Below are 16,869 nucleotides of genomic sequence, written 5' to 3'. Positions count from 1 at the left end.
CCGAGAAGCTGTGACCCCAGGCATGCAGCACCATGCTCAGCCCCCAGCTCAACCTTTAAGCTGCCTCTGGGCAGAGGCTACCCAGCAGAAGCCTTGGTGTACCATGTGCCACGACTCTGGAGCAGCCACGCCCATGGCGATACCAACGGCCTCCTAGGCCTCACTCTACCAGCTGGGACCTCTGGTGTGGGCTGAACAGCTGGAGGGAGGGGTGGGCCCACAGAACCTGCACCTCTCGGGGCTCCTCCTCCACTCGCTACCCTCACCTGCCGACCTGTTTCCATCCAAAACCTGGGAACTGGGCCCTGGCGGACTTGTCCTGACGTGGACATGGAAAGGAGCCTGGCTGGAGGTCGGGCAGGTCCACGGGGGCCATAGGAAGCCGCCAGCCAGTGAGTGGGTGAGTGGGACAGGGGCTGAGTCACCCAACCGCCTTCCTTGAAATCTACCCAGCAGACCCCAAAGGAACGAGCCAGTCAGCCCCGCTGCCCGCTGGGAATCATCCGGGTCCAGGAGGTGGAGCCCCCATTGCCCAGGAGACGAGAACAGCTGGGGAAGCCTTCTGGAATCACTGACGCCCCAGCACACAGGACAGCGGGCATGTCCAGGTGCAGTGCTGAAATCACAGCCGCGACCTCTGCGTTTCAGGGCGAAATGGCCAGATGAAGGAGCAGTGGCCGCCCTAGGAGGCTCCCCAGATGGGGGTCTCCAGACCTGCAGGCTGTGTCCACCCACAAGACCCCACATCACAGCCACAAAGAGTGGGAGGCGGCCGGACCGTGGCGGGCTCCTGTGACCACCCGGCCATCTTGTGCCACAGTCATCAAACCCAAAGTGACAACGGGAGGTGTGGGATCCTGGTTTGAAACGTATTTTCCTGAGGCCGATTATCTGCTGAACAGCGTGAGGTGAGATGCTGGCCCCGGGGAGCTGGATGGGGCTGGGAGAGTCCACGTGGGGCCAAAGGAGCTGAGAAGGGAACCCCGAGGGAGGTGGGGTGTTAGGGTGAGGAGGAAGACAGGGGTGGAGTGGCTAGGGAGGCCTCGCCTCTGTCATCCCAGGACAGGCCAGTCAGCTTGACACGCCAAGTCCTGGGCCCCACCACCCCACCCACACCCCCCTCTGTGCTATGCAGAGAAGGGGCCAGGATAGGTGGTAAGGTCTTCTCGGGCATTGATCCCCTGGCTCTGGACTCCCCTGCCCACCAGTCCCCTGCCCCCTCCCCGCCCTAGCCAGGAGCACGCAGGGGCAGCATGAGGACGCTGAGGCACTCACACCTGCGCTGGAGACAGACGGGCTCCAGACGCCTGCGGAGCCGGGAGCCCCTGCCGCAGACTGACACCCACGCGAGGCCCGCCTGCCAGGCGGGATCCTTCCTCCGTGTTTGTTTTACTGAGAGGCAGATTTCCGAGGCAGCGGCAGAAAGGGGAGCCTCTCCCCCGCCTAGGCTGGCTCCACGGCAGCTCATGGGAAGGCTCCACGCTCCCTGCTCCCTCGGGCAGGAGCTGGGTTTCCGGTGGCACCAGGGACCGAACAGTAACCAGATCTGCCACCCCTCTTGCCTGCAAAACCAGTGACAAGACGAGGCAGTCAGCCAGCTGACACCGAACGGCCCCTTGGGCCTTGATGACAAAAGAGCAGTTCCAGCTCCACCACCACGCCCCTCAACCCTTTCCCTGTGGCCCAAGCCAGGCTGTGGGTGGCTGGGCCACACTTGCTTGGAGAGGCCCAGGGCCACTTCCAGGGCGGGCACCACAAGGCCCCCTGGCTGGAGTTAAGGGAGCAAAGTGTGGGCGGGAAAGCCATGAGTCCTGGCCACTAGGCTGGTGACAACAAGGGGGTGGGAACAAGCTCAGCCTTCTGTGCACCCAGCCCCAGCTCGCTGCACCATGGGTGGCGCTAGAGGCGAGGTGGAGCTTCCTCTCCAGCCAGGACCACCTGCTCAGAACCGTCCTCCAGACGGCAGCTCCCCCGGCCCAGCTGGGAAGGCTGCGGCACCACTCTGTTCCCGGAGCAAAGGCCAGCAGCACGGTCACCCCTCACTGTTTCCCAGGGAGAGGTGCCCGGCCTCAGGTGCTGCCTGTGCCTCCCGGAGCAGCTGAGGACACTCGAGGCTCCCCATACCTCCGCCCCTGCCGCCTTGGCAGACGGGCGCTGCATCCCCGTGGGAGGCTGCTGCCTCCTGCGCACGGCAAGCAGATGCCACACAGCTTTCGAGGGCGCCTGGCAGCAGCCTTGGCTTCATCGCACGCCGGTGGGGGCGGTGGTGGGGGCTCCAAGGCCTGTCCTCTGCAGGGGCCAGACTCAACAGGCAGCCCCCAGCCTGGACAGTTCCGGGGCAGGCCCGACAGCTGGCAGACCCCTGCCTGGCTCACGGCTGCCTTCAGGGTGTGGGGCTGGTGGGGGCTTGAGGCACAAGGCCTGGTTCCAGGCACAGGTGTTCCTGGGACACCCTCAGGGCAACAAGCATCTCCAAGGACAAGGGATGATGTGGCATCCCAAAACTCCTGCTAGGCCTGGCGCCCGGGAGGCAGAGAGGGGTCCAGCGCGGTCCAGGGCAGGGGGTGGGACAGAGGGCTGGGGCCCACGGCTGGGACCCACCCTCTAGTTTTGGGACTCCTAGGCTTGGGTTTCAGATGCCTGTGGGGGTGGTCTGGTCTTTGTGAGAAGAGATCCTGGTAAGCGAGGCAGGGAGGGAGGCGGTGGCCAGGCCTTCATCCCAGGAGTGGAGAGGGCCCAGCTTGCACCCGAGGAGGCTGGGCTACGGCGGGAGATGTCCCAGCAGCGTGCAGGGGGAGGCAGGGAGGGCCGGGCTGCCCCAGGGAGGGACATCCCTTGGTGGCTGCCACAAGGTGGAAGAACAAAAAGACCAAGAGCCACCAGGGTGGAACAGGGTCGGGGACGCCTGGGCTCAGACCAGAACCCTGGCTGGTTGCAGGGAAGGGGCCGGGGGTGCAACCCAGGATCAACTCGGGCTCACACCCAAACCTGCAGCCCAAGGCTCCTTGCTCCGCGTGGGCCTTGGGTACTCCCAGCCCCTCTTCCAACCAAAAAGTCAACAGGCAGCCACCGGGCCCTGCCTGCACCCCACCTGAACCCCGCACCATGGCAGACGCCGCCCAGCGCCATCGATGGAGGGAAGCCTTGGCGGATACACACCTTCCAGGGCAGGGAGGGGTGGGGCAGGGTGCAGAGGGCAGCGTAGCAACAATAAGAAAGGTGACAGGAGACAGCATTAGGGTGGGGGACAGGAAAGGGGAGGCGGGGAGGCAGGAGCGAGGGTGGGGGCCTGCATTTACGCTCCTGCCACTCCTGCACCCAGCTGAGTACACCCACTCAGTCCCCACGACTCATGAGGTAGAGACCTGCTCCTCACCCAAGAAAAGCCAGAAGCTCAGACAGGTGAAGCGGCCCGCCCAGATCACACAGCAAGGAAGGAAGGTGTCAGGGTGTGCATCAGCAGTTCCCAGGGGTCCGCCCTCACCCCAGGAGCCTCAGCCTCGGGAGAACATAGGCTGAAGGGTCAGGCTGGCCCTGGGGATGGGCGTCTGGCCCTGCGCTAGTGGGCTGGCGACTGAGCTCTGAAGGTGGGGACACGTCTCAGCGCCGCCAGAAAAATAAATCCCAGCAGCGGGCCTCCTCTTCCTCTCTTTCCCAACCTTTCTCCCGGGCTACGCACGCCATGGCTTCGTCTGAACTGAATTTTTAAACCGCACCCTTGAGACACGCTAAGAGGAGAGAGGCGGAGGCAATCGCCGCCGGACACTGAAAAACGAGAGGCACTTTCCGAAGTCGGGCGCATGCTGGAGAGGAGGCTCAAGGCAGGTGAGGAGGCTGCGGCAGGCGGGGCCAAGGGCACCCCCGAGGAGGGGCCTCGTGGGCAGCACAGCCTCTGCGGTTCCCTGGGTGCCACCAGCCTGCCACCTCCCCCTGCAGCTCTGGGAGCTGCCCTGCTTCCATCCTGCCCCCTCTGCCCAGGACGTGCCGTCGCCAGGAGGCAGCCCTGGCTGCAGGCCTGTGAGCTCATCAGCTCAGCTGCTAGCCTGCAGGGGCTTGGTGCCCTCTTGAGCACCTGGCAGACACCAGAGGGACTCAGCTCCCCGGGAGGCCTGGCTTTCACAGAGGCCCAGGCTCCCTTCCTGCAATGGCGGGGAGGAGGCTACGGAGTCTCAGGCACGAGTTGGGGGTTGGAATTCCCCACGCCACCTACAATGTGGGACCCATGTAGGAGGCTCAGTTCCCGTCCACTAGAGGCAAAGGTTGTGTGAGCATCACCGTAAGACTGCCAGGTGCAATACACAGCCACTGTGTGTGATGAACGTGGGGAGGCCCTTGCTGGTCCGCCCCCAGGATGCAGCTTCAGGTTGTCGGCCCCACCCAGCTCTCCCCGGCCTGAAATGTCCAGCCAGGAGAGGCGGTAAGGGCTGTCATGCCACAGACGACCCACGAGCACCAGGAGACGTCACACTCAGAGAAGCCCAGACACGCACCTCGGCAGCCTGTGTGTACCAAACGCCCAGTACAGTCTACAGAGGCAGAAAGACCAGCCGCCAGGGGCTGGGGGAGGGCGTGGGGGCTGCTGGCAAGTGCAGCTGACGTTCTACTCTCAAGGGTGACCCGAATGTTCTAGAATTAAGAGAGCTGACGGTTGTACAACTGCACGAAATCACCGAATCACGCGCTTCTACAGGGTGAATTTCACGGCGTGTGAATTATAACTAAAAAATTTTAACAGACCCCTCCCACTGCCAAGTCCACTGAGGATCCTCCCTGTTGCCCTCTGGTGCAGGTGGAGAGGTGCCGCAGGGAGCTGGGCGCACAGGGAGTGGGCCCCACACGTCCCTGCGGTCACCCAGGATTCCACACCCCCAGGAAGGCAGGGTCAGTGAGCTGATGGCCAGGCAGAGACTCTTTGGTGCGCTCAATGCCAGCTCCCTGCACCATGGCTCCCTGCACCATGGCTCCCTGCACCATGGCTGGGAGGGACCTTGCTGGCGGCGAGGGCTTCCTCTCCAGCAGGGACCACCAGGACCCCCTGCTCAGAACTGTCCTCCTACAGGCGGCTGTCCCAGCCCACCCAGGAAGGCCCAGCAGCAGCAGAACATGGGCACAACCCTACCCGCAGTGGCCACCGTCTTGCAACTTGACCTCTGAACCTCGGCCTTCGCACCTGCATGAGGGGCCCAGGAGGGCTGCCAGCCAGTTCCAGACGGGGAAAGGTGAGGTCAGGGTCGGGGCGACTCCATGAGAATTGGGACCAGGTGCACTAAGTGGCTGAGGTCACGAGGAATAACCCGGTCCCTCCTCATCCAGACCAAGGCCGGACCAGGGCTGACCCGATGGAGACTCATCAAGACGGGGTGGGAACGCCTAGGGCCACAAACGCTGCTCCACGTCCACAGACCCCGAGCCCTACACACCTCAGCTTCTCCAGTTCGACAGGATGTGACCTGCATGAGTGACCCGGCAGGCACAAGGCTCAGGCAGCAGCACTGCCACTGCTCACCTGCCCTCCCAAGACCCTGTGCCACCCAGTGCCAGGCATCCATCCTTTCCTGGGGGATCCTTCCCAGAGCCTTTTTCCAGTGCCCAAGTCACAGCTGGGAGGGGAAGGGTCCCAAGGCCACAGTGTCTGGCCTCCCGCCATGGGCGCCCAGCAGCACACTCTGTTCCCAGACAGTGGGAACCAGCGGCCTCTGGCTTTCAGGCTGCCCGATGGCTGAGCAATCAAGCCAAGTGCTGGGGCCAGGCTGGGGCCACAGAGAGGAAGCCCCACAAGGCAGGCTCCTGCTGTGACGCCCGTGACCTGCTGGGCCCACGGAGGGAAGCTGAGTCTGAACACCTCTCTACCATGTTCCTTGGCAGGCGGGGAAACCTGCCTTTCCTGACCGCGTCCCCTGCAGCGTTACCCAGGGTGGAGCCCAGATGCCCCAAAGCGGACACAGCTGCTTGCTGAAGCCAGGATGCAGGGGTAACCCAGACCCAGCAGCACCAGCGCCAGCCACATGTCACTCGCAGCCTCGGAAATCCCATGCCAGCCCTGCCTCTCCCTTCTAAGCCGTCCCTCCCTTCTCTCCGCCTCTCTCAGGAGAGCCCGAGTCTCAACTCCAAGCTCAACTTCCCCCAGGTATATCCTTAGTTGCCTTGTTCACCACCCCAGAGAGCCCAGGATGCCAGGCGGAACCAGGCAGGGCGCCTGCTTCCTCTGAGCCATCTGCCTGCAGCTGCCCAGCCTCTTGACACAGGTGGGGCCCGTGCAGCCCGGCTGCTCAGGCATGGCCAGGGAGTCCCTTGCCCAAGACATGGAGGGTTTTCTGGTGATCCCAGCTGTCCCTGGTTCAGCAGGAGGACCCAGGAGGCAAGGGGGTGCCCCCTGGTGACAGAGAACCCAGACCCACCTGGCCTCCCTTCTGGGCCAGTGCCCTTGTCCTCTTGCACTCCCCCATCTCCAATGAGCAGAGGCAGAAAGGATCTGGGAAGGAGACATTCACAAAGGAGGAGACCCCTAGCCGCCCTGGTCAAGGCAAGCGTCCCCTCTGCCAAGCTGGAACCCCAGCATGTAAAGACGGACACCACTCCTGCACACGCTGCTCTCTGGCCTCGCAGGAGGGCCCTGGAACCCGGGATCCTAACCCTTGGGCCTTTGAGGGGAATGAAGCACGTGAATGATGGGCAGAGCCACTGGGGTCCCTTCTTCCTCAGCCCCTGCCCATAAGCAGCGGGGCCAGAGGGCGTCCGAGGCCTGGCCAGAATCCACAGCACTAAGGCCCCCTGCAGCTCCAGCCGCCCACTGCCCCTCCCATTCATGCCAGTAACAACCCGGGCACAGGGAGCCAATGGTGATAATGGGCCCCAAAAAGCGCCCCAAAGTCAGATCCAAAGGGGGCCTCTCTAGAGCCTCACTGCACAGACCAAATAAATGGAGCTCAGAGGGTCAGCACTTGCCCAAGGCACACAGCACATCCCACCCCGGTGATACCAGGAGCCAAGGCTCAGGACCCCCGGAGGCCCTCATCTGCGCCCCCTGGAGTTAAACAGTGGTAGGGTCCGCTGTGCCAGAGACCCCCGCTCCAAACCAGTGTTTCCAGGGACGCCACGTCCTCTGCCATGTCTGGAGCGGGTGTTGAAGCCTGAGCAAGGGGCCACTTGGGGAGCAGCTCTCCCTCTGGAGCCTCTTGGGGCTCCCCTGGTCCATGGCATCCACCCTCCTGACTGAGCCACAGGGCTGGCAGGAACACCTCGCTACGGCTCTGGGGGCCGAGGAAGGAGAGACGGGGAGCAGAGGCGAAGCGGAGGTGCTGGGGCGGTGGGGCGGGCGGGCCCAAGGTCTGCAGCTCCCACAGTGCTGCCTGCTCCAGGCGGAGCCCACGGCGTGGGAAAACCAGACTTGTTATGAGCGTGCACGTGCACAGCGGGCGGGAGGCCGAGTCCCCGCCTCGGGAGCCGCCGCTCCCCCCACGCACAGCCTGGCGGGCCCCCTTACCTCTGGGCTCCTCCGCCTGTTTGGCGAGCTTGCGCAGCGCGGCGGCAAAGCTGGAGGATGGCGCGGCCTGGGCCGACAGCGCGCTGCTGGTGGCGGGGCTGCCGCTGGGCACCAGGGCGCCATTGAGCGGCGAGGGGGTGAGGGGGTTGACGGTGGCGGTGGTCCTGGTCGCGGTGGAAAGCATCCCTAGCGAAGGGGACTTGGGCTCATGGCTCATGCCTGAAACAGGAAAAGAAGAACCAGAGGTCACCCAGAGAGCAGGAGCGCCCAGCACCAGAGCAGGGTCGGCAGGGCCGGTGGGGGGGCAGGGGGGGGCGGTGTCAGCAGCAGCATGCAGGGAGCAGGGGCGGCCCCGGGGGCTCCAGAAGCCAAGCAAGAGCAGACAGAGCCAGTGCTGCAGAGAGAACAGACCCCGTCCCCACAGTCCAGCTGGGACCTGACATAGACCCCAGGGGCCTCCAGGATCCCAGATTCTGAAAGGCTCAGGCCAGCACCACCCTCTACCTCTCCAGGGCAGTCCGGGCTGCGCAGGCCCTAAAGGATCGCACACGCCAACCACAGATCCCCAGCCATCAAAGGGTGTGGGGAAGGAGATGGGCCCAGGGTGAGGGGGCGTTTGGCCGCATCCTCAGGACAGAAGCACGCTGGCAGAAGGCCCAGGGATGACGGGAACCAAGACAATTGCTGTGGCCACCGACGCAACATGTACACAGTGCCAGGCATACATGGCAGTGCCCTCGGGAGGCTGGCGCCAGTACTGCCCCACCTTACAGAAAAGGAAACTGAGGCCCCAGCTTGGCCCAGTCCACACAGGCAGTCGGCGCAGACCCCTGGCCTCCCGCCACCCAGGAATCCCGTTTGTCTCTGTCTGAGACGGGTCCCAGAGTTTGGGCCACACAGGCAGGCTGACGAGGAGCGCTGGGGAAGAACATAGTCATCCCGAAGACCCCACTGTGGCCCCTTGCTGGGCACAGATTCTGCCATGAGAGGCTGCAAACAGACAACCGCAAATCCAATCCACGGTCCAGCATGGAACCCTCCCCTTCCTCCCGGGCCAAGTTCAGGCCGACCTGGCCCAGTGACGGCTGACCGGGCCCTCCTGGCTTGGGGTGGCAGCCACAGCAGCAGCAGGAAGAGGTCTGAGCCCAGGTGCAGCCATCCAGGTGACATCAAAACCACTAGGGGAAAGGCACAGCCACCTCCAAACATGCCCTCAGTCCTCCCACCCCCTGTGTACAATCAATAAAAGTCCAACCTGGTCAGAATGTTTTCCACCAACATCCCTTCCCTCCCCAGAGACGCCCCCAACCCCCACATCAGCCACAGGCCGGGTCCCGGCTTCCCCCTTGTGGACACATCTCAGGGGAGGGGCCTGGGACCACACACAGTGTGGCTGGCATCTCAGAGATCATGGTGGGGGGGACACGCAACAGAAGAGGGGCAGACTGTGCGCTGCCTAAGGGGCCAGGGCAAGGGGGCCCCCAGGCTCTCTCCCTGGGCTGTGGGCCCACCCCCAGGAGGCTGCCCTGGCCTCAGAGCCCAGCTCATGTCTGCCAGATTCTGTCACACTGAAAAGTCTGGCTGGAACCTGCTCACATGGGCTGCAGGCTGGGCGCAGAGTGGGGAGGACCCCTGGAGGCTTCCTTTGTCCACCTGCTACCCCGCCAAAGGCCACGTGCCCTGGGCGTGTATTCAGGGAGCCACGCTCCCCCTCTCCTGAAAGAGGGGCTGCAGGGGAAAATAACTCTTTGGGGCTCTGAGGGGAGGGCCCGGGACACTGACCGTGAGTGGGGCTGCCAATGAGAGATCAGCGAGGCGGGAGCGAGCTCACACCTCATGAACAAAGGACCCTGAGAGCCCCGCGCCTGCCCAGCTGCCAGCAGTCAGGAGGCGGCATGGCCAGGCCCTGCAGCAGCGGGCCCCATCAGGCCAGAGGGCCAACCCTAGCCCGTCCTCCCTTGGCTCTTTCTGGAGGGGCCGGGGGTGGAGGGGGGACCTGCATACCACACACTGCCTTTCCAAGGCCACTTCAACCTGGCACAGACACCCAACCACGCAGGAGAGCAAGGGCATCTACCCAGCAGCCTGGCTTCCAGAAAACAAGGGCTGCCAACAAGAGCCCTTCCTCGGCCAGCCTGGTCCCCGCCAGCTGCTCTGTGCTCCCTGCCGCCGGCTGCACTGCCCCCGAGGCTGGCCTGGCCTCCGCCTGTGCCCCGCAGTGGGCTGCTGTCAGCGCCTCTGCCTGCGCACAGAGATGGAGGGAGGGAAACGCATCTGTGGCTCAGACCCAGGCTCTGCTGCTTCTGGCTGAGCAACCCTGGGTGAGTTACTTCACTCCTCGGGGCCTCGGTCTCTTGATCTACCTAACAGGGTAACAGCTCAGCAAAGCTGACCTCATGAGGTCACTCCCCGAGCGTAACAGGGTAACTGACGCAAGGGGCTTTAGAGCCTGTGGGGCGCCCCAGGGCTGTAACCAGACAGTGCTCCAGCGACGACAGTCCCAGCAGGCAGGGGGGCCGGCCACGGGCACGCAGATGTCCCAGCGAATGGCACCCACACGCTGGGTCCGTGCTGCCCACCCCACCTGGGGGCTGGAGCTGCAAAGAGGAGGGCACAGGGCATCCAGCTGGCGGGCATCCTGCCCAGGAGCCCCCTGCCCTGGGCCCATGAGCCCATATACCTCCCGCAGAGGGCCAGCCCATGACCCCAAAAAGGTTGTGGCTGGAGAAAGGTGACTGACAGGACAAAAAGGGTGGTGGCTGGGGAAAGGTGACCGACAGGACACCAAGGGGTGGGGGAGACCAGAGCTCTCGTCCTGCTGCCTGCAGGGGACACTAGAGGACGTGGCCCATAGGGGGGCTGCCAAAGGCCAGTCCAGAGGACCTCCAGGTCCCACCTGTCACCAAAGCACCCTCAGCCCCACATGCAGGAGGCTACAGAGTATTTATGAGGGAATGTCTAGAAAGACCAAGTGGCACAGGACCAAGCTCCACCCTCACGGGGAACCAGGAGGATATCTATGAACAGGTCCTGGTGGTCCCAATGAGGCACTGAGGCGGGTGGTGAGAGGAGGGCTGCCTGGAAGACAGGACGAGGGCCACGGGGACCACAGAGACCACCCTCCAGGGAAACCGCAGCAGCTCTCAGAAGTCACAGACCAGTGGGGGACCTCCCAAGACAGCCTCACCATGAACCTGGGAGAGCCCACGGCAGCCGTGCTGTCACCATCATCCCAGCCTATGTCCCACCCCTCACAGCCAGCACCCAAGCCCAGGAGGTCTCAACTGTAGATGGGGAAACTGAGGCCGGGAGATGACCTAAGCCTGGTCCAAGGTCCTCCGGGTTCCACGTCCAGGACTGGAACTCAGCTTCCTGGGACCCCACTGCTCACCACCAGCGCCTGCCCACTCCATGGCCCAAGCAGGGCACAGGATCAGAAGGCATGAGCAGTTGGTCTCACGCACACGCACACACGCACACGCACACACGCACACGCACACACACGCGGCTAAGATATACTGGACTGTAACAGTTAAAACATTCATCCTGGACAAGGCAGCTCACACCTGTAATCCCAGCTAAGTAGGAGGGTGAGGTGGGAGGACTGTGTGAGGCCAGGAGTTCAAAACCAGTCTGGGCAACATAGACCCTGTCTCTATAAACTACCCTTCAACTACAAGTGCAAACCTGTAGTCCCAGGTGTTTGGGAAGATGATTTGAGCCCAGGAGATGAAGCTACAATGGGCTATGATCATATCACTATACTCTAGCCTGGGTGACACAACTGTGTCACTAAAAAAACCAAAAAACAATGTCTAGAGAGTCTTCACCCATCATGCTTTCAGGAGGTAGAGACTAATTCCCTTTCCCGAGCACGGGCCAGACTGTGTAACTCATTTCTGATGAACAGAGTATAGTGAAGCCGCCAAGGCAAGCGCACCGGACACTGTAGCTCTCTCCTGGACCTCTTGAGTCACTCCAGTGGAGTGGGGGCAGCCGCCATGTCATGAGGATGCTCAAGCAGGTCGTGGAGAAACCCACATTTCAAGGAACCAAGGCCTCCAGCCAACAGCCATATGAGAAGCCACCTTGGCAATGAATCCTCCAGCCCCAGGCTGGCCTTCTGATGAGACTGCAGCCCCAGCCAACACCATCATCACAGACCCTAAGCCAGAACCACCCAGCTAAGCCACCCTCCAATTCCTGGCCCACAGAAACAGAGATAACAAAGGTTTTGTTAAGCCACTGCGTTGCAGAGAGTGGGTTACACAATTCTAGATAACTGATACGGTCAGCATCTCCACACCCTCTACTCATCAAGGATGTCCCTTCAATCCAGCAGAAAGCCAAGAAGTGCAACTGTCTGCACACAGATACTCTGCACCTTCACCCAGTCTCCAAAACATGACCCTGCAATGCCAGAGACCATCAGCAACCCCCTTTCCCATATTCCTCAGAGAGCCAGCCACTCTACATGTTGGGCACGCTGTGAGAAAGGTGTGACTGGGCCCATTCTCCCAGATGGGCAAGGCAGGCTCAGACCCCAGAGCCAGAACAGAGCAGGGCTGAGATGACCTCCGCACAGTGCCCGCGTGACAAACCAGCCAGGGCCCTGGCTGCAGGAGGGGTGATCTCCACTGCGGGTTGGGTTGCTGTGTGGTCCACACCACATGCTGCCATAGAAGAAGGGGGACATGCGGTGATGTATGGTCGTTTCACCTCCAGGTGGCACACTCTGGAGGTCTGGGAGCAAGATGCCAATTCTCTGTCCCCTGGCCTTCAGGACAGGCTGGCTGGCCACCCAGGCAGATGTGCTGTGACCAGCAGCCAAGGGCATGGGTTGGGTGGTTGGACGAGGCTGTTTGCGCTGCTATGAAGAGTAATACCTGGTGCTACATAATTCATAAAGAAAAAAAGGCTTTTTCTGGCTCCTGGCTCTATGGGGTGTACTGGAAACGTAGTGCTGGCATCTGCTTCTGGGGAGTCCTCAGGAAACTTCCCATCATGGTGAAAGGCGAGGGGAGGTGACATAAGACGGAGCAAGAGTGGGAGGTCCCAGGCTTTTCAACACCCAGATCCGGTGAGGCTCACGCGAAGAAGTGTTATGTCTCCTGGACCATCCGGGTTTGATGGCAAAGGTGATGGGGTAACCCCTTCATGAGATCCAACCCCACGATCCAATCCGTGCACCAGGCCCCGCCTCCAACACTGGAGGTCCCATTTCCATGAGACACATCCTAACCCTATCAGTGGCACAGAGGAGAGGCCACGGCACGAATCCCAGGCCAGACCCTAAATGGCACACACACCTTGGGGCTACTGGCAGTGCATTCGGATAGCAGAAAGGGGAGCTGTGTTCTTTCCCTTTCATCATTTTTCTCTCTCTGCATTCTAATTCTTCTGCAGTGGACCAGGCTTTTAAAAAGGGGCTGTTCAAAGGGATGGCGGTTTGACGTAGGAAGTCGGCACCGCCAACAAAACCATGGGGCAATCCAGCCCTGGGGCAGGAGGGGAGGGAACTGGGGTGTCCCCGTGGGAGTCTGAACCTGAGCCCTCACCCACAGCTCCTAGCCCTTCCCCGGTGACCAGGGAGGCCCCCTGCAGGCTCCCTCCATGCCCAGGTCTGAGGCTACCTCAGTCTCACTATCACCAGCCTGCTGGCATCCTGAGAGCAAGCTCCCTACCCTAGCCTCTGACAAAGCCCAATACCTGCTCCCCAGGCCCCGCAGGCCCCGCAGGCCCCCTCCAGCCCCAGGTATGGTCTCCCTGGCTCCCTGGGGGTCCCCGGCAGGCAGCATCCCTGCCCGGTGTCAGCTGCAGGCTCCAGAGGAGCTGGGAGCCTGGGAAGCAGCTCTGCTGATGTCAGGTCACTTAAAATAGAATTCCAAATGAGTGGCTTCATTAGAGCAATCTAAAATTAGCGCTGCTGCTCAGTATGTGTGCACTGGGCGGGCGGGGCAGGGGCTGCGTCTTCAGGAGGCAGCTCCCTTGAGGCCAGGACCAGAGGCCGAGCACTGGGGAACCTAGAGATCCTTGGAGGGGTCCCCTTGGGCCTGCTGCGAATGAACACGGCCTCCAGGGCCCACCTGCCTCCAGCCCCTCTGTCACCTGCCTGGTGAGGTCACTTCAAGGCTGCTGCCCCCCAGGCCTCGGCACAAAGCCCCCAGCCCTCTCCAGGGAGGCAGATGTGGGCCTCCCCCCCACCACAGGTGTTCTCTGGCTGAGGCCAGGGCAGGTGCCAAGGTGTCTGTGGGGGACCCGGGGCAGCCAGGCAGAGGGGAGAGGGAGGCCCTGGGAGAGTGCACCACCTGCTACCCTCATTAGAAAGGTATTATTAACTTGTGCGCTCCTGGACATTGACTGAATTCTTGTCTACATCATCAGCTCATGTAAATTCATTATCGTAACAGCTGGGAATAAGCTCCACCGTGTGAAGGCCTGTGATGGATGAGTGCCGGGGGGCTGGGGGCTGTCTCCGCACCGTACAAGCGCTCTTGACATGTGCAGCTCAGCAGGCGAATACGAGCCAGGGGTCTAGGTGGGTCATATCTGCGAGGCCCCCACCCACGCCCAACCTCTCATTCACATCACATGCTACTCAGGACAGACCCCTTTGGGCCACTGTCAGCTGCCACCTTTGCTCCCCCGGTGGCCATATCCATACCCCTAACGGCCCCTCAGCCCTGGGCACCCTTAAAACGAGGATCCAGGGGACAGACCCCTTTTCACGTGAGCCTCAACTGTCTGCTCCCTGAACCCTTCCAGAAAGAAGCCACCTGGTCTACACCCAGATCTCCAGAGAGCTCAGGCTTTTCAACACCCAGATCTGTGTGAAGCTCATGCACTCACACAAAGCAATTTTTTTGGCGGGTGGAGGCAGGGGAGGGGGCGGGAGACCCCAGGGGGAGGTCTTCTTACTCCAGATGCAAGAGGGTAAGCCTGCTTCTGCCTTAATTTTTTTTCCAAATTTTTTTCAGTCCTCCTGGCAGAAAACAGAGAATGAGGCAGGCAGCCACGGTACCCCAAAACCCTCAGCCCCACATTTCACCGATGGGGAGGGTCTGGGGAAGGAAAGACCACAGTCGTTGGGGTGAGGTCCCCTGCCCTCCCCGCCCCCGTAACAAAGCACCGCTTTAATCAATAGTTTTTCTCCTATTCTCTGCTTAGCTTTCTAATATGGTCAGAAGCAGCACAATGCTATTAATAAAAAAAAAAAAAAAGGCAAGAAAAAGAGGAAGCAAAGTCCCAGTGGGGAGGGGCACGACTGGCCGGCCCGGGGAGCCCAGCTTGTTCCTGGTTCTTCAGAACAGACCCCAAACGGGCTTGCCTGCTGTCCAAACGCTCCACAGCAGGATTTCAAAGAGGGGGGAGGCCTCTCTACTCCATTAAAGACGGTGTCCCATCCCTCGCTCCCCCTCCCCGCGAGGGTGGAGGGCTTATTAATCAGCGTGCCAGCCGCCCTCCCGGCCTCCCGCCGACCCTATAATTACTGCTTCCTTTCATCCCTGCTCTTCCCGGCACCAGACCTCAGGCCTGCTCCCTCCGTGCTCTGTAATTACAAGCTAATAGCTGAGATGAATTTTCTGCTGGGTCCCGGTTCAAGCACCAATCCGCCCCTTCCCCCTGACAGCCCCCCGTGGGGTAATTACACCCCGTGGGGCTGGGCCCAGCAGGGCTTCACTTTCAGGGCCCGCACGCACAATCTGGACCTGGATTCTCTAATCACCCCTCTTGGTAATTTTTCATTACCGCAGAAAGAAATGTTTGTGAACAAATAAAGGGCATCCCCCAGCTCAGAGACCGATGCCCGCCCCCATGATCCCCGCTCCCCAAAAAGGGCAAAGCTTCCGTGGCCCTAAGGAGGACGGGTCGCCCTGCTACAGGCCCTGGCGGCTGAGGCTGCCTGGGCACCACGTGATCCTGGGCAGCTTCATAACCAATTCATGATCATATCTGCCCTCCACGCGTTCTGAATGCACTCACACAAAGCAATTTTTCTGGGGGGTGGAGGCAGGGGAGGGGGCCGGGAGACCCCAGGGGGAGGTCTTCTTACTCCAGATGCAAGAGGGTAAGCCTGCTTCTGCCTTAATTTTTTTCCAACTAAAAACACCTCCCCCAGGCTGCCCTGAGTCCTCACATTGGACTTCCTTCCCAAGCTCTATGCCCCAGAAACTGCCCAGGGCCATCACTCATGGCTAGGGCAAGGGGCAGCCATCACAGGTGGCCTGGATCCTGACTTGGAACCAGAAGGGCCAGGAAAACACAGGCAGGTGGGCAGAGTCAGCCTGCACAGCCTCCAGAGCCCCTGCCCCAGGAGGAAAATGAGCAACGCAGTGCCTGACCCACACAGACCAGTGCCTCGGCCACGCTCACTGAGCCACGGCAGGAACCCCCAGACACTGCCCGCCAGGGACCCAGTAAACCACGCAGAGCCACCTGCAATGAGCCAGCTCCAAAGCAATGCGTAGGGTCTCCAGCAGCCACCCTGAACCCCATATTCTGCCCGAGTCCCCCGACACTCTCAAAGCTGCAGTCCTGCCCACGGCCATGCTGGGGACACAAGGTGGGCCGCGTTCTGCAGGAAAACACAGGGTGCAGAGCTCTCAGAAGGCCCTCACACAAGGGCACTTGGCAGTGCCAGGGGCCAGGTAAAACCCAGGGGTGTCCCCGGTGGGGATGCGTCATCTGCAGGAGCTTCCCAGATTGGGCGCCACACTGCAGTTCCTCCGACAGTAGCGGGGCTCTGCACGACGGTGCCAGACACTGGGGTTGCATCCTGGGGCCAGCAGACTGCGGCCTCCTAGGAGTCGACAGTCCTACGACAGGTTCACGGCCACAGACGTATCCTGGAGGTTCCCGGATGGAGGCGAGGGACGGGAAGTCAGGCAACAGATGGTGGCAACATTTGACGCGATTATCCTAAGCGGCTGCTGCGTGTGCGGAGAAGCAGGCCGGGCAGATGAAGGGCTGGAAAGGAGGGCGGCGGGAAGGGTGGGACTGGCAGATGTGGGCGGCAGCCTGGCCTCGGCAGGGAGGTGGCCTCCTAAAGGGGCACGACAGACCAAGGGGAGGGCGGGGCCCTGGGTCAAGGCTGGAGTCTGTGTCCAGAGCTGGGACTCCGGGGTATCAGAGGGCGACTTTTACACGGTGCCGGCTGCCTGTGCCCTTACTGCATATAAGCATACCCCAAAAACCAACCCTGCACAAAGAGCAAAGTAACGCCGGCTGCAGGGGCCACATGGCTCAGCTGAGACTCACCCATGCTGGCTAGTTCCCAGCCCCTCTGTCACCCTGTGCCCTTGGCGGTCCCTGGAGTCCCCGTTGCATTCTCCCCACAGGCCGCTTCTCGGAGGCAGTGGTCCTGGCGGTGCCCGGGCCCAGGAGCC

At 61.8% G+C, this 16,869-nt stretch overlaps 1 protein-coding gene across 17 annotated transcripts in view; it reads right to left on the bottom strand.

Moving 5' to 3' along the window:
* GSE1 (Gse1 coiled-coil protein) overlaps positions 1-16,869 on the bottom strand; it is a 511,815-nt gene that overhangs the window by 29,954 nt on the left and 464,992 nt on the right. For 13 of the 17 annotated variants that reach the window (XM_035282459.3, XM_035282462.3, XM_035282460.3 and 10 more), the window contains one exon: positions 7,484-7,702. The exons of the other annotated variants lie outside the window; for them this stretch is intronic. In XM_035282459.3, coding sequence (XP_035138350.3) covers positions 7,484-7,702 — 219 coding nt within the window. The remainder of the gene's footprint in view (positions 1-7,483; positions 7,703-16,869) is intronic. 17 annotated transcript variants of the gene reach the window in all.

The sequence above is a fragment of the Callithrix jacchus genome, chromosome 20, assembly GCF_049354715.1.
Source record: "Callithrix jacchus isolate 240 chromosome 20, calJac240_pri, whole genome shotgun sequence".
NCBI lineage: Eukaryota > Metazoa > Chordata > Mammalia > Primates > Cebidae > Callithrix > Callithrix jacchus.
This window is presented reverse-complemented; position numbering and strand designations above follow the sequence as displayed.